At 42.8% G+C, this 23,675-nt stretch overlaps 2 protein-coding genes across 6 annotated transcripts in view; one reads left to right on the plus strand and one right to left on the minus strand.

The window, feature by feature from the left end:
* Stx3 (syntaxin 3) overlaps positions 1 to 13,645 on the plus strand; it is a 43,264-nt gene extending 29,619 nt beyond the window's left edge. For 2 of the 5 annotated variants that reach the window (XM_021151484.2, XM_085834183.1), the window contains 7 exons: positions 234 to 301; positions 1,813 to 1,921; positions 2,720 to 2,793; positions 2,949 to 3,083; positions 5,737 to 5,847; positions 11,434 to 11,516; positions 12,023 to 13,645. In XM_021151484.2, coding sequence (XP_021007143.1) covers positions 234 to 301; positions 1,813 to 1,921; positions 2,720 to 2,793; positions 2,949 to 3,083; positions 5,737 to 5,847; positions 11,434 to 11,511 — 575 coding nt within the window. In that variant the 3' untranslated portion in view covers positions 11,512 to 11,516; positions 12,023 to 13,645. The other 3 variants (XM_029472575.2, XM_021151483.3, XM_085834182.1) reach the window with 3 other exon arrangements.
* Positions 13,646 to 13,820: 175 nt separating this feature from the next.
* On the minus strand, positions 13,821 to 18,230 carry Mrpl16 (mitochondrial ribosomal protein L16). The gene is made up of 4 exons (XM_021151487.2): positions 18,074 to 18,230; positions 17,730 to 17,795; positions 15,573 to 15,721; positions 13,821 to 14,471 (listed from the first exon to the last, which is right to left on the minus strand). Exons 1-4 carry the CDS (start codon positions 18,126 to 18,128, stop codon positions 13,986 to 13,988), a joined length of 756 nt encoding a protein of 251 aa, XP_021007146.1. The 5' UTR covers positions 18,129 to 18,230; the 3' UTR covers positions 13,821 to 13,985.
* Positions 18,231 to 23,675: the final 5,445 nt, after the last annotated feature.

The raw sequence follows: 23,675 nt of genomic DNA on the forward strand, positions 1-23,675 counted from the left end.
TTGATGACCTGAACTGAACTGTTAGTTGTGTTGCTGAGACCTGACACTAGCACAAGCTGATGAGGTCAAGTGTGTAGCTTGTGGGGGTGGACTCTGATCTTTTGTGATTGGATCTCCCTGTTGTCCATCTTCATAGCCTCTGTGTGTGAGGATGGGTAAGTAGGTCTGTGTAGAATAGGGTCTTTTGTAGAAGGAAGGATGGATATGTTGCTAGAATAACCCTCTCACTGCAGGCATGGAGAAGCATATTGAGGAAGATGAGGTCCGGTCATCTGCAGACCTTCGGATACGAAAGTCCCAGGTAACTTTATTTCTGGTTTAACAATTATTTTCACCACTTTTAAAAAATTATTATTATTTTTTACCATGTGCATTAAAAAAAAAAAAAAGATTCTATTGGAACTGAGTTTGAGGAACCGGGAAAGGGGAACCATCCAGGCTGAGGCAGTTGCCAGGGCCCATTGTTCTTCTTTGGCCCTTTCTCACGTTCTAAAGGAGGTCCCTAAAGTACTCCCCTAGACTCTTCAGAGCATCCTTCAACACTGCCTTGTTTTATAGGTCAAGAAACTGATTATGTCTTCTAAGGATTGCTAGTTATAGTCCAGTTTGGAGTCAGGCACTTTGGAGCCATCAAAAACATGATCCTATGAGAACTTGGCCCTGGTGGCTGCCTCACATAATCCCAACACTTTGGAGTAAGAGGCAAGAGGACTGCCGAGACTTCAGGGCTACCCTGCTTGAGCTATAGTGTGAGAACATTAAAAAACAAAAATGGAACAGGAAAAAAAGGAGGGAGGAATCTCACATGATGTTTGAGTGGTGCAGTAAATATTGTATAGCAGAACAGCAATGTAAGAAGGCATAATTGAATCCATGGCCATCACATCATTGAAAGATCTCATGGTGAATTGGCGGTGGCCTTGGGTAAGCAGGAGTACCAGTGTAGAAAGGCTCAGGAGGCAGAGCTTACTTTTTTGAGAGAAATAAGAAATGTGATTAGGAGCGTGTGTGTGTGTGTGTGTGTGTGTGTGTGTGTGTTGGCAGCAGCAGAAAGTGGTGTTGGTGGCAGCATGGGGATGAATTCAGAACAGATGCAATGGGAATACCCTGCCTTGAGAAAAGAGTGTGTTGTTGGGTAGCAGATGCTAAATTTCTAGCAGATAACATAGTGTTACACTCTAAAAGTCTTTAAGTACCAGTTGAGGGAATTGGAGCTGATCCCGTAACTGCCCATCATTTGTTTCAGCCTACACAGCATCTAGGGGGATTTGATAGTCCTTTGGAAATGAGTGGGGACGAGGCGAGAGGTTAGGAAGTTCCCAGTTAGACTTTTGTAATGATTTAGTCTGAATTTACATGGTAGTAGTGTGTTTGGCAAAAAGAGGAACAAGTAGGCTTGATGCTGTGAGGTGGGCAAGGAATAAAAGTTATTACTAAGGCCGGTTGAGAGAAAATGTTTATTGTAAGCAAGAAACCTTGAGGTTGTCACTTGGCATACTGCTTATGGGAAGCGTAGTCGACAACTGTAGCCAAGGTCATGGTGGAAAATGCTACTGGGCTCTCAGGTTCTCAGTAATTCTTTGTGACTGAGAATTATTATCACGTGAGTTCAGTAAAGAAGGAAATGAGTAATGGAGATTGCACATTGAAACTGGCAGTGGATGCTTCCCACAAACTAGGAAAACAAAACTGCGTTGTGCACTTTGGTCTTTTGGTTCCAAGTTCAGGACTGCTGCAGACTAGGCTGTGTCAAGGTGGGATAGAGGTTTACATCATCTCTGGGGGTCTACTCATTTACCGTTGTTCCCACAGCACTCCGTCCTCTCCCGGAAGTTTGTGGAGGTGATGACAAAGTACAATGAGGCTCAGGTGGACTTCCGTGAACGCAGCAAAGGGCGCATCCAACGGCAGCTTGAAATTAGTATGTGTTTGAAGTCGGTCCATGTCTGTCCCCACCTTTTCCTGCTATGTGGTTGTCCATCCTGAGTCCTGGGAGAAGCAACAATGACCCTGCTGCTTGTGCCTTCTTTATTCTATTTGGCACTCCAACACAGAACAAATGCTATGGATTGATAGATCTGTAATATGGTATCCTGGGTTGAAAAGTGGCACATATATTGAGCCAAGGAATTTTATTGTTTATGGGATTCAGCCCTTCCCTTTCCTTCAGGGGAACCCACTAAATAGTTGGTCTCCTGAGAACTCATTTTGCTGTTAAATGAAAAAGTACATTTATGAAAAATGATGTAGTGCTAGTTGCTGTGAGGAATTAAAAAATTAATAAAGCTATACTGTTTGGGAATTTAGTGATATGGAAGAATAGGCCCTACAAGGCAAATGGCTTCAAGTGAAAGACGCTATGTGAACAAAGGCGCTATCAAGAAAACACAGATGTGTTTGTTTAGAAGTGGCAAGTTGTCCCGAGTTGGAAGGAGGGTGTGTTTGAAGGTGCAGTGTAAGGTTGCAGGAGGGCTGCCCACAAATTGTGCACTGTCATGAGGCCCTTGGGCTCTGTGGTATGTGGTTGGGCTAATAAGCAGTCTGAGCTGGAGTGTGTGCTTAGGGTGGAGATTATTGCTGATAATGTTAAAGATGGATTGAATTGGAAGGGAAGTCAGAAGAGGCAGGAGGTTGTTGGGGGGGGGATAATGTTTGGGAGGAAATTGTAAGTGGAGTTGTACTTTGAGCTTATATTTCATGCATCTCTTTTGTTACAAAGCTGGCAAGAAGACAACAGATGAGGAGCTGGAAGAGATGTTGGAGAGTGGCAACCCAGCCATCTTCACTTCTGGGGTGAGTGACCAAGCCACTCGCTTCAGTGGACAGGGATGAGCCCATGTGGGCTGCACTTGCAGCTCTGCAGGGGAGGGAACTTCTGTGGACTCTGAGGGCTGGGCAGGGGCTGGTCTAGGGTGGTTGACAGTCTGTCTGTATGGGGTCTGTTGTAGATCATTGACTCCCAGATTTCCAAGCAAGCCCTCAGTGAGATTGAGGGTCGGCACAAGGACATCGTAAGGCTGGAGAGCAGCATCAAGGAGCTCCATGACATGTTTATGGACATCGCCATGCTGGTGGAAAATCAGGTAGCTGGCGCATGGGAAAGCAGGCATTTCCCTGTGAACCGGAAATGGCATTTTGGAGGTCAGGTGGGGCAGGGGATAGAGCATTTTCCTCATGGGGCAACAGAATTCTAGTGTCTGAGGCAGAGGTGTGCATTTTTACTTCTTGAGTGCTGGCGCCTTGAGCCACCTCAGTCTTGTTTTCTTGCCTGTACTTTACTTTCACAGTGATTCTAGTTAGTAGTGAAGTTTCATGCCATGACAGAACCTAGTCTGCTCGGCCTTATCACTGTTTTCTTTCCCTTTTTAAAATTAAAGACATGGCCTCTTTGGCTGTGAAATGTGTAGTTGAGTATAGGATGCCAGCTTAGCATTCATAAGGCCTTGGGTCCAAGCTATCTTCTGGCCTAGGTCTGCATAAACCAAGCATAGCGGCATATACCTATAATCACAGCACTTAGGAGATGGAGGCAGGGGGATCAGGATTTTAAGGTTATCTTCTAATACAGAACAAATCTGAAAGGCAGTCTGAGATTCACTAGACCTACCCTTCCTAAAAAAATAAAAAGGAGGTCTTATTGTCAATGCCTTGACAGTCTTCTGATATGAACTAGTTTACTGAAAGCTTTTTCTTTCCCTCTAATTCACCATAGAAGTTAAAAGCAAGTTAACTAATTTTTCTAGTTTTGCTTTTATACTTCTCTTTTTCTGAGAATTTTGGCACCTTTTTGCTAAGAATCAACAGTAGACATGATTGAAGAATTTCTTATTAAAAGAATATTTTAGTGAAACTATAAAAACACTTATGATTCTCGACAATTCATCCCCAAGCTTGCATGCTTGGGAGTGGAATTCGATATTGCTTGCATATGGCATTCATTTCTGTCAGATTGTTGGTCCCCAGTTCTTGGGATAGAGTTAGGTGTCATGTAGGGTCATGGTGCTAAGCAGCTTTCGCCAGAAACTCCCAGCTATTCAGCCACTGGGACAGAATTGGAAACTCTTGCTTGGTAGGTAGACCCCAGACTGTAGTTGAAGCCCGAGCACAGGCTAACCAGTTGTTCATGAGTTCTTTGCCCTTTGGCACTCTTCTTCCTTTCCCCTTTCTGGCCTTTGAGACTCCTTTCTCAATCCCTCTATTCCCACTTTTTTTTTTTCCCACCACACTGCCTTGCTGAGGATCTGGTTTGCGTTTCAAGTGATGGTAAGTGCTTTGCTGGGTTTTCTGAGAGTCCTAAGGCAAAGGGATGGGAATGAGAAAGATCTAGGCGGGTGACAGGGAATTCTCAGCTTTAGATTCCCAGGAAGTAACTGGAGTGACCAAACTTCCTTGATAGGAAGTCAAAGCTGGGAAATGATCAGGAATCTTATTAAAAGACAAGTGTCTAGAGGGGAAGATACAACCAATAGCACGGGGAGCCCCAACACTGCTGCTTAAGGGGCTTGGTAATTTCTCTTGAAGGACTTAAGTACTTTCTCTTGTTGCTGACCTGATAATTGCTGAATACCTTTATGTACTGGGCATCACAGGAGTGAGCAAACTCAGTTCACAGGAGTGAGCAAACTCAGTTCACAGGAGTGAGCAAACTCAGTTCACAGTAGTGAGCAAACTCGGTTCACAGTAGTGAGCAAACTCAATTCACAGTAGTGAGTAAACTCGGTTCACAGGAGTGAGCAAACTCAGTTCACAGGAGTGAGCAAACTCGGTTCACAGTAGTGAGTAAACTCGGTTCACAGTAGTGAGCAAACTCGGTTCACAGTGGTGAGCAAACTCAGTTCACAGTAGTGAGTAAACTTGGTTCACAGTAGTGAGCAAACTCAGTTCACAGTAGTGAGCAAACTTGATTCACAGTAGTGAGCAAACTCGGTTTACGGGAGTGAGCAAACTCGGTTCACAGTAGTGAGTAAACTCGGTTCACAGGAGTGAGCAAACTCGATTCACAGTAGTGAGCAAACTCGGTTCACAGTAGTGAGCAAACTCAGTTCATAGTAGTGAGCAAACTCAGTTCATGGGAGTGAGTAAACCCAGCTTAGGCTGAGTGAACTTGAATGGCTAAGAATGGGTCAGCATCCTGGTGATATTCTAAAAATATGAGGTTTTCTTACGTTGGTTCATTCCTATATGCTTAAAAAATAAGAAAATTAAAGAAAAATGAGGGAGAGGGAATTCCTTTGTGTATATTTACATGTAGTTACTGAGCACCTAGAAAACCTGCTTCAGATGTCTGGTATAATTACTCAAGGAAGTAATCCAGTAGTTATTGAATGAGTGACCACTGTCGAGGACTGGGTCATTACATGGGGAATGGGAAAGTTTGCTATAGGAAGGCTGTGCTCTAAGGTTTCTACATGCGCCTTGGCACTGAAGACTGTACAGTTCTTCCCACATCAGCTGGGCTATTGTGTGTGTGTATGTGTGGGTTAACAGGTGTGACTTGTGTCTTCTTTTAGGGGGAGATGTTAGATAACATAGAGTTGAATGTCATGCACACAGTGGACCATGTGGAGAAGGCACGGGATGAAACTAAAAGAGCCATGAAGTATCAGGGTCAGGCTCGGAAGGTGAGGTTTTCCTTCTCTCTTCAGACAAGAGAGTCCATTTTGTTTGCTGCTGCGCTTTCTCTCTCCTCTCTTTCTGTCTCTTTCTGTTGCCACCACATCTTGCATCTGGGGAAAGGGAGCCATGATTGACCGCATTGAGAACAACATGGACCAGTCAGTGGGCTTTGTGGAACGGGCTGTGGCAGATACCAAAAAGGCGGTCAAGTATCAGAGTGAAGCCCGGAGGGTGAGCGCCTCAGTCTCTGCTTGTTGTACCTTCTCTACCTGTCTTTTGTCACTCGTATACTCTGTTCTTGAGCCCATGTCCTTTGTCTCTGTCATAGCCTTAGCCTTTTCCAAACCCCTACCTTAGCCTTTCCTAGCCTTCCTTCCTTCCCAAGGTTCTATGCATGGATCTGGCTCTCACCTGATTTTGGCCCTAGAACCCACACTTGAGCAGCCCGGTAGGCTGGCCACATGGCCTAGATCTTGTCATTAATCTGATTGTAGCTTGTGAATCCTTAACACATTACATAGCTCCTTGGAACTCTGGAAAACAGTCTTCCACTTTGCCCACCATTCTTTTTCTTTTTCTCTAACTTGAACCTAGCACAGTTGCTAATTGTTATATAAATATTATTACACACTCATAGAAGCACTTCCTTTCTCTGCTTCTATTCACACCCCACTAGTGTATTCTACCATGTGTCTGTGCCTGTCTTCCCTTCTGGCCTATGCTCAAGAACTTTGAAGCTTCTTTCTTCATCGACTGTGGATGCCCAGATATGGCAACCTCTGCCTTGTTTTGTTCTTTGTTTCTCTTGGACTCTGAGATTTTCATTCTTTACTTCATTCTCTTCTGCACCTAGCGCGCTTGTGCAATTATTGAGGGAGTTAGCAAATTGTTTTCATCTGAATCTATGATGAACTGCATTTTTGGACACCTATTCAGTATATGTAGTCTGAGTAAGGTATATAACTGGGTTTTTAAGAGGACAGATGAATACATGTTGGTAATCAGAACTGTGTTACAAACATTTTATGGATTGGTGAGGTGCTGCTGGAGACCTCATGATACTGATTGCCCTGAGTTCACATATACAAGCATGTGAACTGAGAGCTGTAGGTGCTCCACACTTCCATTTGCTGGCACTGCTAGGCAAGAAGAAATTTAAGAAATGTAAAATATCCATGAGAACACTTTTTATAGAGAGATGTATGGGTTGAGATATTTTTCATTGTAAGAGATAAGAAAGGCTACATTTTAGATGAGTTGCTATTGCCTTTTTTTTTTTTTTGTAATAATGATTTTATTTTTATTTCTTATTCCTTTCTCCAGAAATTGATAATTATCATTGTGGTAGTAGTTGTGTTGCTGGGCATTTTAGCGTTGATTATTGGACTGTCCGTTGGGCTGAAATAAGAGTGGCCTAAGGGGCTGCTGCACTGAAATGTAAGTAGACCAATGGTTCTGGATTGGCTTCTCCTAAGGAATTAGTCTGGGATTTCATAACTCTACTCTTTTCTAATGACTGTCACAATGGGCTTTAAAACTGTTGGTTGCCTTAATTCTTTAATTTCCTTAAAATTCCATTCTTGGGTTCTGGCTGCAGGATATGGGGTCACGTCTTCTGGGTTTTTTGGAGCCTGATTGCTTCTTTCTTTCTTTCTTTCTTTCTTTCTTTCTTTCTTTCTTTCTTTCTTTCTTTCTTTCTTTCTTTCTTTCTTTCTTTCCTTTTTCTTCTTTATCTTTTTTTTTTTTTTTTTTTTGTTTTTTCAAGACAGGGTTTCTCTGTATAGCCCTGGCTGTCCTGAAACTCACTTTGTAGACCAGGCTGGCCTTGAACTCAGAAATCCGCCTGCCTCTGCCTCCCAACTGCTGGGATTAAAGGTGTGTGCCACCGCGCCCGGCTCTGATTGCTTATTTCTACTTTGTCTCGTCACTTAGAACATTTAGCACCTCATTCCAACTGTCTGTACCCAGGAAGCATGATATGGATGTAATCTGGGAGCCATCTTCTAAATTCTTAGTGGCCTTCATGGATGCTGGGCTTAGTGTTCCTTGTCCTTTTTCAATAAAACTAAAGCTTCATGCTGCAGCCTCAGGCTTTAAGAGTTATGTTTGTAGCTGAAGGTCAGCTCTTGAATGAGGTACTTTGGTAACATTTTAAAGTGTTGAGTCATAGCCGAGACTGATAAACACCTTATATATGTAACCGAATCCTCACAGCATTCTTATGGGACAGGTAGTATTATTTTAGAAGAAGAAAAACTTAAATCTTAGAGAAGGGTCAAATTCACACAGCTAATAGTGGACCTAGGTGAGTGCTTTACTACATCTTCATTTCTTTTTGTAGTGTTTATTATTGTCTACAAAGTCCAGTGAACTCTAGGCTGTCAACTAAAATTTATTAAGATTTAGCTGGCCAGTAAATTAGGCTTAATAAGGGTGAGCATGATAAAGATGATCTAGTCATCCTTGGGACTTAAGAACCTTTTTGTTTTTGTTTTCTGGATAAAATCGAGTGTTATTTTTAAAAGTGTTTAAGATGTAGACAAGTGAAAGTTACCTTGTAATATTATTTTTCTTAACATGTGGCAGGTTCATACACTTAGTTTTGCATAGTTCAGATGACATTAATTATATAGTGCTTTTATCTAGTTAGAAAATCATGAGGATCATTCTTTATCACTAAAATCCCGTTGAACGCTAATTCTCAACGTGAGGACATTAGCATTTCCTCAGGGTTGGAGTTTATGTTATTTTGCTATTATTGAGTGTAGTGAAAATTTTCTTTTCTCTTAAAAATTCAGAAACTAGATTATTGAAGTAACAGGCATGAACCCCTCTTTTATATTATTTTGCTATCATTGAGTGTGGTGAGATTTTTCTTCTCTCTTATTATAAATTCAGAAAGTAGATTACTGAAGTAACAGGCCTGAGCCTCCCTGGAAGTCGACGCAGACTTCCATGTTGACACTGGGGCTGATCTTTCATTTCACTTCAGCTGTACCCCAGTGTGTCACTGCATTGTCCCCTGTCCATATGGCTGGAGATCTGGAAGTCAGATTATTAAATCTTAAGTGGAAGATAACAGTGATAAGGCAATCAAGCTCTCTGGTTCTTTTGATTCCCTTCTTTTTCTCTTGCTGTCATTCTAGTCTTTGATGACTTACTTCTGTCTCTTAAAATTTCAGTTTTGTGCTCAGTCTTGACTATCTCAATGAAAAGTATGGAATAATAATAATAATAATAAAAAAGATGTATTAGTTGTTATCTTTCCATATCCTCAGATGAAAGATGCCTTGCAAATTCATGGTGCTTCTCAACCCTTGTTCCTAATGTCAAGAATTCAGGATGTAAAAGACTCATTTTTGAAGAGGCTAACAATATTATTTTTAGTTGACTAACCAGATCATGTAACATTAAGTTGTGACTTATGGCACACTGTTCAATATTCCCTAGTAAAAGCAAGGTTGATTGGCACCTAGGAGTAAAATTAGTTATGAAATAGCAGTGAAAATAACTTTATGGTTGGGGGTCACCATGACATGAGGAACTGTATTAAAGGGTCAAAGCATCAAGAAGGCTGAGAAACACTTACCTAGAGGTTTTATTAGTTCTACCACAATAGCAGCATAATTTTATTTCACATGTCCAGCCCTGGGTTTGTCTCTGGGCTATGTCAATTAGTGTTGACTGCTGCATGCTCCTTTTCATAGGCATTTCTGATCTTTGATCTCCACATTTGGGGTTTGTGGCTAATTCCCCTTGTTCCTTAACATTGTTAACATCAGCTTCCCCTCTCCCCACCTTTCTTAGAACCAGATTTCACTCCAGCTTGGCCTGACCACTCTTGTCTCCAGACGGGAACAGAGTTTGAAAGGCCTTCGTGAGCATGAGGGGGTACCTGTTACTTTATTTCCTCATAAGCATCCTTGGACCTGGCTCAGCAAACAATCTACCCCCAGAAGAATCTAACCTACCTGATGCAGTCCTGAGTTCTCATCAGAACCACCTCCCACCCTAGCAGCTGCAGTACCCTCTTCTGGACCCTGTGAAGCAACCCTGTGTGTTGGTGTGTAGGTTATGCTTTGTGCCTTGGACAATCCCCGTGAGACAAGCCAAGGCACTGTATTTCTACCTCATGGAGTATTCTCCTGGAATATGCTTTGTAGGAGAATAACTAACAAAGTAGAGGAATTCCAAGTTTAGCAGTAATGTGGCTTGGAACAGAGTCCCTAGCTGGCAGGATGCCAATCCTTAGTTTGTTGTGTGATGTCCTGGAAACATGAAAGACTAATAGATGCCATTTTGGTCTTACAAGTTGGCTTATTTGAAATTTACCTTTTAATTAAGCTCTAACTTCATTGTGGGCCACACTGGTTTTTCTCTATATTCACTCTTGTTTATTTAGAGGGACCAGGGTGACAGGTCTTCTGAAGCTACCATTGGCAAAGAGTAAGGTTATAGAATTTGCTGGCTAGTCACTGTTAGATAATTGCTCTTTGTGAAGACATTACTTTGAGGCCAAACAGAACCAGGGATTTAAAACTGTTCCAGGAACAAGGTGCTACAGTCTCAGGCTCTGGAAATGTCAGTCATTTATGTGTTCCAGGTGTACTTTTGTAATTATGTATGTGAGAGATATGTACATAATTGTCTGCCTCTCAGGAAGTAGGAAAACTAGAAGATACTATGACCTCAAAAAAAAAAAAAAAAAAAAAAGATAAAAGGTAAACAGCTAAAATCAGCTAGGGAATATATGCTTACCTCAAGTGAATCACTGTAGAAATGTGATTTTTTTTTTCCCCCTTGCCATCAAGCTTGTTTTCTGGATGGCTGCTGATATGGGAATCAAATGAGACCTTTGGAGTAAGGACTAAATTGGTTCCCATTGAAGTTTTCTGCATAGCAGATAGTGTGTAATATTTGCCTCCATCTGCTGCTTACAAGAGGGTTGTCCAGAGAACATCTCACAACTGTCTGAGGTTATTTACACTATCCATGTGATGTTTCTGTCTGGAGGAAGAATTGGGAGGCTCTAGAGCAGTTCTTCCTGCTTTCTTTTGTCTCCTGTAATTCTTATCATGGAGGCAATAGCCTGGAAATCGTTGTTAGTGAATGCAACCCAGTGGTCCCTGCCACTATCCCGGATTTTGGGTAAATAACCCCCCAATTTAATGTTTCTATGGGATAAATGAGTAGTAATCTAGTCTAGGCACTGCCTATGACCTTTCTTTGTAAAGGCTCCTCTTCAGTCACCCAGCATTCAAGACGGAGCCGCAGGGATGCCTTCCTCCCTTTGGCTGTGATGTCTGGCAGGACTGACTCCAGCTAGGAGGGGAAACGACCCTTAGTGCAGGCCTTTTCTCTCCTCCTTCAGGCCAGCTGAAAGTTTGAAATGCCACATGTGAAGGGCTTTTGCTGTTTGTAATTTTTTAAATGTAAACTTGATTTTATTGCTAATTTAAAAATAAATGACTTTATACTGATTGTAAAACAGCTCTGGGGCCATCTTTCTGCAATGTTTTGGTGATTTGGTGCCACCATGTGGTAACTTTTGGTGCCGCAGAAGCAATTGTCACTTGCTCTAGAAATATCTGTTAGAATGCTATTCAGAAGGCAGAGAGGACACTCACATCATGGTCTGATTCTAAGTGTCTAACCTGGAAACATTCTCTACACAAGCCAGATCCATCCGTTTTCCTTCTGCATTCCCTGTCCCTTCTGTCCCTCCACGTCTGGCCCCATCTGTCTCCTTTTTGTCAAAGTGTGTATCTGCACAGTGATGTCGTTTCTCATGTATTTCTCTCTCCTTGTGATGAGCAGAAGAAGATCATGATCATGATCTGCTGTATTATCCTTGCCATCATCTTGGCTTCTACCATTGGGGGCATATTTGCCTGAAAAAGGTAAGCTTTCTGGGGAGGGCCAGCTCTGCTGTCACTTACTTGACACACTTGTATTCTGGGTGCTCTGGGTGTCACCAAGATGCACAATAAGGAGTGGGTGAGGACTGGGTATAGGAATAGCTGAATTTTGGAGAAAACCAAGGAAAAGGGATGTTTTGGAGAGAAGTAGGTGAAGAACTATTGGGAGTAGGTGGTTAGTGAGGCAAGGTAGCAGTCTGCCTCGTGACTGAGCCTGGCAGTATCATGTTTCTCAACAGTGAGGGATGTCCATCCCTGTTGTAAAATCTTGAGCCCTTGTACCTGGAAATGGTTAATAGAATTAATTTTTGCATCGGACTTGCCTTAAAACCCCCTGCTTCCAAGGTTAGTACAAGCTCGTGCAGTTTTGAGAGTAGTTTCATACCCTGCAGAGAAGAGGTTACGGACGGCATCCTGGCCATGAACACCATGATGTGTAATATATGATTTTTCTTTCCATTTTCTCTTACTTCGTTCTGCTTTTACAGATGGGATCTCAACGGGCATCTCCACTCTTCCACGTCCGTGGTGCCATCATGTCTCCCTTCAGTCTTCCTCAGCTATGTCTCTTTTCATTAGGAAACTTACAACACAGGGCACCAATCAACTGTTTATTAAATGTTATGACAGATTTGACCAAATTAATGAAAATGTAGAATTGAAAGAGATAGGGATGAAGGAACAGGGAGCATGGCAATATACAGTTGGTTTAGATGGCCCTTAAAGGGCAGGCCTGCATGGTAGAGAAGCGTAATGGGTCCCTGTTTAGAGTACAACACACACAGCCTGAAGGCCAGGATGGTGGTGAAGAGACAGGCATTATAACATGCTCAACAGGGTCATAACTGAACTCAGTGAGGCTGTCTCTCAGATCATGGTACTCCCTACTTTTACTCTAATGGCTCTTCTAGGTCGCATTCTTAACCAACCACATGTCTGCTCCTTCTTTCAGGGTCCAAGAATAGTTTTTAATTCATAGATTGTTTAAGGATAGACACAACACTACCATGTCCCTACTGCTTAGCACACAGTGCCTGCCATTTTCAGATGTCTGCTTACTTATAGTCAAGCTTTGATTTCATTCATGGATGAGTCTTTGAGCTTGGCTTTTAACTCTTTAAGGTATCATTGGGAACATGATTTTTTATTAATTGGAGGCATATAGAAAAATATGGCAACACTCCTATTACCATACCTGTTAGTGTTCTGTTTTGAGGGATGGTGGTTATGTAGAAGCTGGCTTTCTATTGGTGGTATAAATTTCTATCAGTACTCTCATTTGTCAGAGATGATGGTTGGTCTCAGGATGGTGGTTCATTCAATAAATTCATTCCTCCAACAAAAGAAAGAAGTTTATACTATGACCCAGCTCCCAAACCAGCACACCATGTTATCTGGAACAATGGAAGGAAGCTGAGGGGATAAAGTGGAACGAGGCTGCTGCTTCAGCCCTCACCAGGTCTGTGGTAGAAGAGGCTGCAGGTCAGTGAAATGTGCAAGAAACTGGTCCAAACACATTTCTAACTCAAGTGTCACTGTGTTCCACTTTAAAAATAATTTACTTAGAGACTATTACATTTTATATTCATTAAAAATAAATGAAAATCTGGGTCTAACTTTTGAAAGTAAGTGTTAACTTACTTGAATGCTGGTTCCCCCAGAAAAACTGATTACTCTTGTTACGGATAAATGAAGCTGGCACCATGAAGTTTTGGATCACATGGGACCCTCAATTACCCAGCAGTGTGTGTGTGTGTGTGTGTGTGTGTGTGTGTGCTCCTAAAGGGACAGAGAGCCAAATGCCCCTCCTTAGCTGGCGTCAGATCTAGGAAGCACCGAAAGGGTCTCACCTTTTGTTATTAGTTCTCTTGCTAAATTCCTTGTCATATTCCATGTTCTCCCTTCTGAGACTGATAGAAGATGGGCAGCTGGGCATTAATAAATCTCTGTTGAACCCACTAGTTGTTGGGTACTAGTTGTACTGTTGTTTTTATCCTTGAATTACTCCAAAAAATACATTTGTAATAAGCAAAATGTCCTAGACTAGGTAGTGTACATATTACATTTCCAAAGCTGTGAACATGCAAAGACAAATTTCAGCTCTGGAGATATGCCAGGTTTGTTTGTTTGTTTGTGTTTTGAGACAGGATCTTGCTTGTAGATGTGACTGGCCTTGAACACAAATGAGATCCACCCATCTTTGCCTCCTGAGTGCTGGGACAGCTGGCTATCAAACTGTCCTTAGTCCTGTAAGCAACTGAAACTGACCAAAGAGAAGTTGTACCCTAAGGTTACATTCAAACTTTAATTAGAATCAACTAGGTGACACAGTTTTTCAGAAGTCACTCACTCATGTGCTTAGTTAAGATCCAAGAACCAGCAAAGACCCTCAGGACAGTAAAGGTGCAGATTGTCACTCAGGAGGCTGAGCACATGTTCCTTGTGCTTTCACTACACACGCTTGGGCATGTAGAATTTGCCCCAGTATCGCCCTTTCTGCGTCAAGTCATATGGGCTCAGGAATTTCCGTATGCCAAACATGTTGGCAGTGGCTATGTGCTCAAAGGTCCAGGGGTTTTGGTTGTTAAGTTCTCTTTCTTTTTGATTTTGGTGCATCCTCTCTAGAGTCTTACGGCTCACAGCCTTTGCCGGAAAGGGTAACTTGTGAGCAACTTGGTTCAGGATACCCTTTACCTCTTCAAATTCACACCGTCCACCCATCTCTACTACGAGGCAGCCAGTCTTCACAGGTGTCACATAGTGATCGATGGCACCTTTACCTCCCCCCATGCGCTGCCCAACACCTTTGCGAGTGATGGGCTTGAAAGGGGCTGGCACTCGCCAGATGGCAAACATGTTCTTGGGATCCATAAAGCGGTTAATTGTCAAGCGCATCATTTCAAAATGGCCCCAGTGGAGATAACCACCGCCAAGTGCCTAAAAATGAACAGAAAAATTAGAACACAGGGGGATTTAGAAAGTATGGCGTCTATTATCATGCCGCCTCTTTTATAGTAACTGGCTTTAAGTTGTAATTAGTAATATGGAGGAAACACCTAGGCTACAGTAATAAAAGACAGCAAGGATGAAATCACTCCCATGGAGAACCCAGGGAGGACTTTTTACAGATATGACACTGAAAGCTGAGGAGAGAATCCTAAGAACCAGTCAGAAGAGGACAGTCCCAGGTGGAGAAACATTGATGTAAATGCCCTGACACAACAAAGGGCTTGGTAGTTTAAGTAGAACCAGTGTAGCTGGGGTAGGGTAGGAATGCAGAGTGGGCATAAGGTTCTGAGAGGTCAGCAGCAGCACTCAAGGGTACAGTGCAGGTCAGGGAAGAAGGCTTTTCAACCATCACTCTGGCTGCCAGAACTGCTAGCACATAGCCACCCATGGCACTAACATTACTCTTTACAGAAACCACTGCATAGAAACAGTATGAAGCAGGTGTTCTAATTCTCAACCACACATACTTCATTTTTACCAGAGGCTTGAAAAGATCTTGTTATAACTGGGGAACTGACATAGCGCCTTTGCTCTTTGCTTTTACAGCAACCTTACCGCCTCTATAGTTCCAACCCATCTGAAATAGTAAGTGAACATCCTGCTGTAAACAACTTCTAATTTCAACTAAATGTTTTTTGAAATAGCAAGATAAAAATCTAACCTTGCTAGATTTTTGTTAACACACTTTCACATGGATCTGAACCATCTACCTGTTCAGTGAATACCTGTTGTATAGGCTACCTGCTTGTTGGCCACTAGGTTATTGGATCCTTTGACACATTATCACAGGGCTTATAGACAGAATTCAGTGCAAACTCTCAAGCATCTAGTATGGGACTCCTGTGTTTTCAATCCTACACTGTAGAAAAATATATAACTCATGTTTCCTTGGGAACCCAGTAGCCTAGTTCTATATCTATTTAAAGAGCAATTGGAATGTGGATGTAGGTGTGGCAGTTCTAATATGGAGGAAGAGACTAGAATCAACTCAAAGAGAAGAAAACTTTGTTAATCTCTTTTGTCACTCACCAAAATTGCAAAATTGCCTTCTGTAAAGTCAGTGGCTTCAGTTGAAGGCCCCCGTATGTCCTTCAAATTTTTAGGTTCTCTTCTTACTTTTGGCACAAGTGGGACTCTTTCAACAAATTTAAGCTTGGACCTTTCAGGGATGGAGACATCTAGCAGGAGCAAAGACAATCAAGAATAAGTGAAGGTGCACGACGCAGAGGGCCTAATGAGTAATAATTCCAGCGGTTAACCATTTGCCTCTGGATGTTTCTAGTGATACTGGACTCTTTCAGCTATAACAATGCTTACACAAATGTTTCTCAGCCAAATTCACTTATTACCCCCACTGTATGTTCAGTCCCTATTTGTAGGGACTGTTCTCAATTATTACTTCATTCACTGTTAAAGCAGCTTTGGTATTTTGAGACTCTCTTTTTTTAAAAAAACATCCCAACTGCAGTCTCCCCTCTTCCCCCATCCCAATCTACTCACTCCTGTTTCTATTCAGAAAAGGGTAGGCCTCCCATGAATATCAACCAAACGTGGTGTATCAAGTTGCAGTAAGACTAGGCACCTCCTGTCGTATTAAGGCTGGATGGGGCAACCCAAGATGAGGAAAAGGGTCCCAAAAACTGTCAAAAGAGTCAGAGACAGCCCCCTGTTAGGAGTCCCACATGAAGACTTCGCTATACACCCACAACATGTATGCAGAGGGTTGAGACAGTCTTAATGGGTGTCATATGATCACTGTGTAACCTCAAACCTGCAGGAAGTGCTCTACTGAGTGCTGTCACAATGCCTGGTAACCTTTATATTTTTTTAGGGCTTCAACAGTAAACAAATGGGGGGAATGCAAAGTGAAGTATTAGAAATTGAAAACAAGGGGCCCATGAGACGTCCCAACTGGTAAAAAGCACTGCTTGCCCATCTGGGTTGGAGCCTTAGGGCCCACGTGGTGGAAGGAGAGAACTGACTCCCATAAGTAGTCACTGACCTCCACATATATGCCTTGAGACATATGCACCCACACAAGTACATGCATACAAAACAAATAAAAGGCAATTAAAAATAAAAAGAATTGAAAACAGGAGTATACATAATTTTCAGCTAGGCCAGGAAACATAATTGGGCAGGTGGTATTCTAATCTCTACTTTAAAGAGGAGGAACTTCAGTTAAAACATCAAAGCCAGAAGCATGTTCTTAAAAAACAACAACAACAAACCAAAACTCACTGCTCCTCTAGATTGCAATGGAGGGACAGAATACTATACCATTAAAACAAAACAAACAAAAAACCCTTCTGTTGTATTTTTCTTGGTAAACTTACAAAGTAGGATTTTTCTTGTCAGTATTTTAACATCTTTATCCTCTATATGACATCCTGGGGAAAACAACTGTGACTCATAAAAAAAATTAAATATGAGAAAGAATGGCTCCATGATAGAATAAACAAAACAGGAAGCCTCAAAGGGCCATCAGATCATCAATGGAATAATAAAGTTGCTGTTCACAAAAGCTACTCTCCCCTCACTATGGGCAGCTACTGTGAGACCTGGTAATACGTTCTTACATCTGCAAGTCAGTATGCACGTCTAAGCACACACAGCACCTTATTTATTAAAAATGTTAGGAGTGTTTTGTCTGCATGTATTAATGTGCAGAAGAGGATGTAGGAACCCCTGAAGCTGGAGTCCCAGATGGTTATGAACCATCTTGTGGGTTCTGAGAATTGAACCTGGGTTCTCTGCAAGAGCAACAAGTGTTATTAACTGCTGAACCATTGCTCCAGCCCACACAGTAGTTTAACAGTTCTGTGCCGAAGACCCTCAGATGTCCAAGCCATTTGCAGTTTTGGAGATTTTAGTTCATTAAAAAGTTAGATGTACAGGACTGGTTACTATTGCTAAGTGTCTGCATATCTGTACTATTATTTAGGAGATAAAAAAATCTGATAAATGCCCAGTTAGTGCTGACTGGGTAGATCATGGGCCACACATCAGTGGTAGGATGCCTGGGAACTAGCCCAATCGTTATTTGCTTTGCAACATCGAGGGGCTTCGCTGCAGTTTGCCTTCCTTACATATATTTGTTGAATCACTCAACGGAGGGAGGGAGCACAAACACACCTTCGATGCAAAAGGCATCGAGAAAAATAAGTGGAAATGACAGGTACTCACCTTCAAAAGTTGGAACTGGGAGGAGCGTCTTCAGACCAGCTCTGGTGGGAAGGGCTGCCCAAGAATCTACAATGACAAATCAATCCATTACTGTTACACTCTGATCACTCCAGACAGAGGTGTCTAGAAGCACGGGGGTACGAGTTCCACTAAATGGGCTTCCAAGGAAGCAACTAGGCTCACGGAGCACCGTCTCCCGCACATGACCAGGACCTAGGCCTCCGCATAGTGGAGGTGGAAGAAGTAAGGAAAGCGCAGGACCTATGGAAGTAAGCATAGACTCTGGAATGTGGGGAGGAAGATCAGGGAAATGCCTTTTTGAAAGATGAAACAGGTTTTCTGACCTGAAAAGTGCATCCGCAGGAGCGGCGCGGGGGCGCGCGTCAGCAGCCTCCACATGGCCACGCGTGTGCTGCCGGGTCAGGTTTCTCTCAACCACAACAGTGGCTTTTCCCAGTTCAGAGCTTTGCCGGCCGGCGGACACAAGACAGGAAGTGACGTCATTCTGTCCCACCTTTTATAGAGACCGGACGGAAGTAGCGGAAACTTGAGCCCAGCACCTGGTTCTGGAGCAGGTTATCTGCGGGTTAAAGGTCCCACACGCCAAGCCACGCCCGAGGTGTTTCAAGTTTCCGCCAGAGTCTTCTCAGTTTTTTTTTTTTTTTCTGTTTAGTGACAGCTCTGGGTTTTCTCCTTGGTGTAGAAAGCTGTGAAAGCCCGAGGTTTTGTAAGAAGTTGTTCCCTTAACTTTCCGTACATTTATGTCTCTTCTCTAGGGACATAGAAAGATGCTATTGATTTGTCATTGGCTTATTTACTGTGCGCTTTCTGAGTTTGGTCTTGACAAATCTATCAAAAGAGCTGTAGCTGAAGTTTTCAAGGTAAAAGCACTGGCTTGGGCATTCCCAACCAGCTTGGTTCGATCCCCTGTCCTTTTACTTTTATAATTAAAAAAAAGATTTATTTATTTATTATATATAAGTACACTGTAGTTGTCCTCAGACACACCAGAAGAAGGCATCAGATCTCATTACAGATGGTTGTGAGCTACCATGTGGTTTCTGGGATTTGAACTCAGAACCTCTGGAAGAGCAGTCAGTGCTCTTAACCGCTGAGCCATCTCTGCAGTCCCACCTGTCCTTAATATGCTAATTAAAAGAAAGTAACCTTGAAAAGCCATTCATTTAAGGTAGCTTCATTTGGAATAACAAATGATGGACTCCAATGACCATTCAAGATCATCTTCATGGCCCTGATATGAGCTTTAAGCGATTTATTTATTTATTTGAGACAAAATCTCTATGTAGTTCTGGCTGTTCTAGAACTCACTATGTAGATAGGCTGGCCTCGAACTCACAGAGATCTATCTGCCTCAGCCTACACAGTGTGGGATTAAAGGCATGTACTACCACTCCTGGCACCTTTACGTTTAACTAGTGGACAAACTGGGGCATCGAGTAGGGAGTCGGCTAAAAAGTATGCATAATTAAGCAGTCCTGGTCTAGGCTGATCATTGCTTCAGTTTTGGTTCGGTATGGTGGTCATCTCAAACTGGCATAGATTAACAGGATTAATTTGTTTCTATAAATGATCAGTTGGGTTCAAGATTTAGCCCTGTCTTCACAGAAGAGGGGTAATGTTCTGTCTTCAAAGTTTTCCCTTTAAGAAAATCCAAGAGAAGGAGCTGGAGGGATGGCTGGGTCGTTAAGGGGATTGGCTGCTGTAGTGAGTGGACCACACCATAATTTAATAAAGAAGGGAAATGAAATAATGTATAATTATCCTTTTAGAAATGTTGGACACATTATTTTTCCTGAGGCTGGAGCTTTGTAATGATTAGAACAAGAGGATTTGCATCTAAGCTTTTAGGAGACAGATGGGATTAGCAAACGAGACTGATGCCTGTTGTGTTTAAATCATGTTAAATCTGTGTGCTCTTAAGAATTAATTTCACAAACAGTAAGTACAGCCTTCAATGCTTGTGGATAAGATATACTGGGGAAATTGCTTACAAATCTATTCACCTGTGCAATACATCTGCTTCCCAAGTATTAATAGACTTTACAAATCCACCCCGAGGACATAATTTAACTTGTTTATTGATACTCCCCCTTCTGCGCTGGCAAAAGGCCACATTTTGAAAGACCTGAGAGAGGTCAGAACTCCAAGTCCCCTCTTTTTAAAAGAGATGTAATTCATTCCACGACAGGTGCCACCCATCCCAGGAAGGTCAACAAAGGTGTGATCAGAGGCAAGCACCTTGACTGGGAGGAGTCTAAAGATGAAGAAATGAAGACCCTCCTCCTTCCGGTCTTATCTTCACTATTACCTCTCTACTTAAAATAGCACTGAGCCGAGGGGCAGTTTCCACTAAGGTTAATTCAGTGTTGTATTATGTAGTTTTGGGCATTTAGATTTTGAAATTATGTTCTTTGTAACTATAAGGGACAATTTAAAAAGATATTTGCATATAAACAAGACATTTACGTCTATGTGCAGGTGCCCACACTGGCCAGAAGAGGGAGCTGTAGTTGCTTCTCGGATGCTTGTAAGCTGCCCGTACAGGCCCTCTGAAAGAACAGCAATTGCTCTTAACAGTTGAGTCATCTCTCTAGCCACTAGCAGTTGCCATTCTTAAGTGGGAGAGTAATGAAGAAACACAATAGCAGCAAGAAATAGCAAAATATCAGCCCAACCCTTTCTGCATAAAGGTAGTGAACAAAAGCTGGGTGAAATAGTTGACTAAAGTTGATGTCTGATAACATCTTCCAGTCTAATGGATTATAAATCACATAGTGGCGAAATGTCAGTTTTCATTTCTTCATTGATCAGTGATATCTAGCTGTCTTAGTCAGGGTTTCTATTCCTGCACAAACATCATGACCAAGAAGCAAGTTGGGGAGGAAAGGGTTTATTCGGCTTACACTTCCATACTGCTGTTGATCACCACAGGTTGCAGGACTGGAACTCAAGCAGGTCAGAAAGCAGGAGCTGGTGCAGAGGCCATGGAGGGATGTTCTTTACTGGCTTGCGTTGCCTGGCTTGCTCAGCCTACTCTCTTATAGAACCCAAGACTACCAGCCCAGGGATGGTCCCACCCACAGGGGCCTTTCCCCCTTGATCACTAATTGAGAAAATGCCTTACAGTTGGATCTCATGGAGGCATTTCCTCAACTGAAGCTCCTTTCTCTGTGATAACTCAGCTGTGTCAAGTTGACACAAAAATAGCCAGTACACCAGCTTTCCCCCATGCTTTCGATTTCAATGTTTGTGATTTGCTTGTATGTATGTTAGTTTGTTTTTTATATGCACTTGTTCATGTTTTTATTATCAATTCAAAACTGTTTGTTATGTCTCATAGGCAGATTCCTGGTTTTAATTTGTGTGTATGTGTGCTGAAACTGGAAAGGGGACCAATAGGAGGAGAAGTCTTAAGAGAGAGAGTTGGGGAAGGAGAAAAGAGAAGAACAAAGGATAGCAGAATACATGTGACATGAAAGGATGAGAGGGAAATGGAAAGGTACCAGCAGAGGACGGGACAGGGAGAGGATCAAGAAGAAAATGTTTGTGAACGCCTCATAACAAAGCCCATTCCTATGTATACGAATTTAAAAAGAATGCTTATTTTAAAGCCTGTGTTATGTGTTGAATTTCCTAACTACTGCCTAGTTTTATAGATTGAAACCATCTTTCCCACTCTGCACACTTGCCTTTTCTGTGTCTCCACTGGAAGGGGTAGAAGGTTTAATCTATTTGGTTCCAGCTTCTTTTCTTTTCTTTTCCTTTCCTTTCTTTTCTTTTCTTTTTTCTTTTCTTCTTTCCTTTCCTTTCCTTTCCTTTCTCTTTCCTTTCTTTTCTTTCTTTCTTTCTTTCTTTCTTTCTTTCTTTCTTTCTTTCTTTCTCTTTTTTCTTTTTTTCTTTCTTTCTTTTCTTCTTCTTCTTTTTGGTTTTTCGAGACAGGGTTTCTCTGTGTAGCCCTGGCTGTCCTGGAACTCACTCTGTAGACCAGACTGGCCTCGAATTCAGAAATCTGCCTGCCTCTGCCTCCCAAGTGGTGGGATTAAAGGCGTGTGACACCACTGCCTGGTGGTTCTAGTTTCTTAAGAGGGTGTTGTACATAGGTCACTTACATGCCTAATCAAAGTCACATACAACTGTGTACACTTCTTTTTTTTTTTGCCATAGGCATAGAAGTTTAATCCATTTCTCATACAAGAAGGTAACAGCAAGTAGTAGAAAGGTGATCATGTATTGTGGCTTCAAGGGACCTCATGCACAGGGCAGCAGATGACTGGCCCTAGAACCTGCCCACCCACCCCCACAAGCTACTACAGTGGCTCCGGTGAATTGAGTCCTGAAAAGATACTTCCCAGCGAATGCACCCATAGTGAGGAGAGTAAGGGGTTCTCTCCTGCCCACCCTCGACCAGATAGAGCAGTGCAAGGTGATGAAGCCTCTGGAAGAACAGTTTTATATAGTTTCTATGACAACGCACTTCCTTTGGGCAGTACTTAATGCAGATTCTGCCCTCGAGGAGCAAGGCTCCTGTAGTGGGTCTTCCTCACTCTGCTGCTGTAGTGGAGTGGACACTGGGCCCTCTGCAGGGCTAGCAGCTGAGTCATCAGCCTAGCAGAAATATCCACACTAAGTACAAGGTTTACTTGCTAAAAAGGAAGGCTTAGCTAGTTTCAGTTCCTCATGAAGTGTTATTTCCTGTTGAAAAGCAAAAAACTAAGCCAACCCTCTATAAAATTGCCAGTCCTCAACCAAGGCCTCAGTTATGGGATAAAGGTCTCTCTCTCTCTTCAGTGCTCCTCTCCAGGGGTTCAGGGTTCTACTCGACACCCACAGGCTTCCACAGATGGCTAAGAGCCATGGCCTATATGGATCAACCACCCACATACTCAGTACAGTCAAGGGCAAAGGACAGAAAGCTGTGAACATGAAGCCTGAAGCAAAGGTTCCACTCAGCAGACCAAACAAGACCACACACTGGGGTTGGCTGTACCCTACAGCTGGTGACCCAGGTACTAGCAGAACATAGGAATACTGGCTTCATTGCAGATCCCTATTCACACCCCAAAGTAAAGGCTTAAGCTCACTCAGCTATGTGTAGGATTTCAGGGGCTCAGCTCCACTCCCTCCCTGCTCGGCCTCTGGGGATGATGATGGGCTGAAGCTGTGGGGACCATCTCTGCCCATCTGTGCTGTGAACTCTGCAAGAGTTCTTCTGTAAGAAACAAGGAGGATGCCACGTCTCCTTCCTTATCTAGGTCCTCAAAACCATTCCCATGATCCTTCCTGGACACATAGCACTTCGGATAGCAGGGACCAGCAGTTGCTTGCAGTGCCTGAAGACTGGCAAGGGCACGGTCAGCTAAACAAGCCACTGGTCTCACTGTGTGGGATAATTAATTAGTCCTTGGGGAGGTTGGGGGTGGGATAGGCAGGTCAGAGGGGTCTACACCCCAGATCTCCTGGGTGTATTCAGTGATGGTTTGGTCACTGGAGAACTTGCCAGAGCAGCCTATATTCCTGATCACCTTTTCAGTCCACTACTTGGAATTTCGGTATAGATGGTTCACTTGGGCCTGGCATTGGATGTAGGCTTCATAGTCTGCAAGTACCTTGAATGGTACATCAGCATGTTAGCCAAATCCTTGAAGCAGTCTGGATCTTTGGGAGAAAAGAAGCCACTGCTGATCTGATGCACAGCCTGCCTCAGCTCAGGCAGGTGCTCATAGAATTCTCTGGCATTGTACCCTTTCTGGTCCAGGGCCTCAACATCTTCTACCCACATACCAAAGATGAAGAGGTTTTCCTCTCTGGCCTCCTTGGCCATCACCACATGGTGCCAATGGTGAGTGTTCCATTGAGCTTGACCTTCATGTTGCCTGTGCCCGAGGCTGTGTACATTTCTTACTTGGGGAAAACATCGTCCTTTTT

This window comes from Mus caroli, unplaced genomic scaffold, assembly GCF_978045245.1.
Source record: "Mus caroli unplaced genomic scaffold, Mus_caroli_1 scaffold_20, whole genome shotgun sequence".
NCBI lineage: Eukaryota > Metazoa > Chordata > Mammalia > Rodentia > Muridae > Mus > Mus caroli.

Bases quoted from the DNA above. Each gene is read 5' to 3' on its own strand.
- Mrpl16 (XM_021151487.2), bottom strand. From the start codon at position 18,128: ATGTGGAGGCTGCTGACGCGCGCCCCCGCGCCGCTCCTGCGGATGCAC. The intron at 17,796-18,073 runs GTCAGAAAACCT...TTGTCATTGTAG, and splicing joins CCTGCGGATGCACTTTTCAG to ATTCTTGGGCAGCCCTTCCC. The intron at 14,472-15,572 runs GTGAGTGACAAA...GTTCATTTTTAG, and splicing joins AAGGCAATTTTGCAATTTTG to GCACTTGGCGGTGGTTATCT.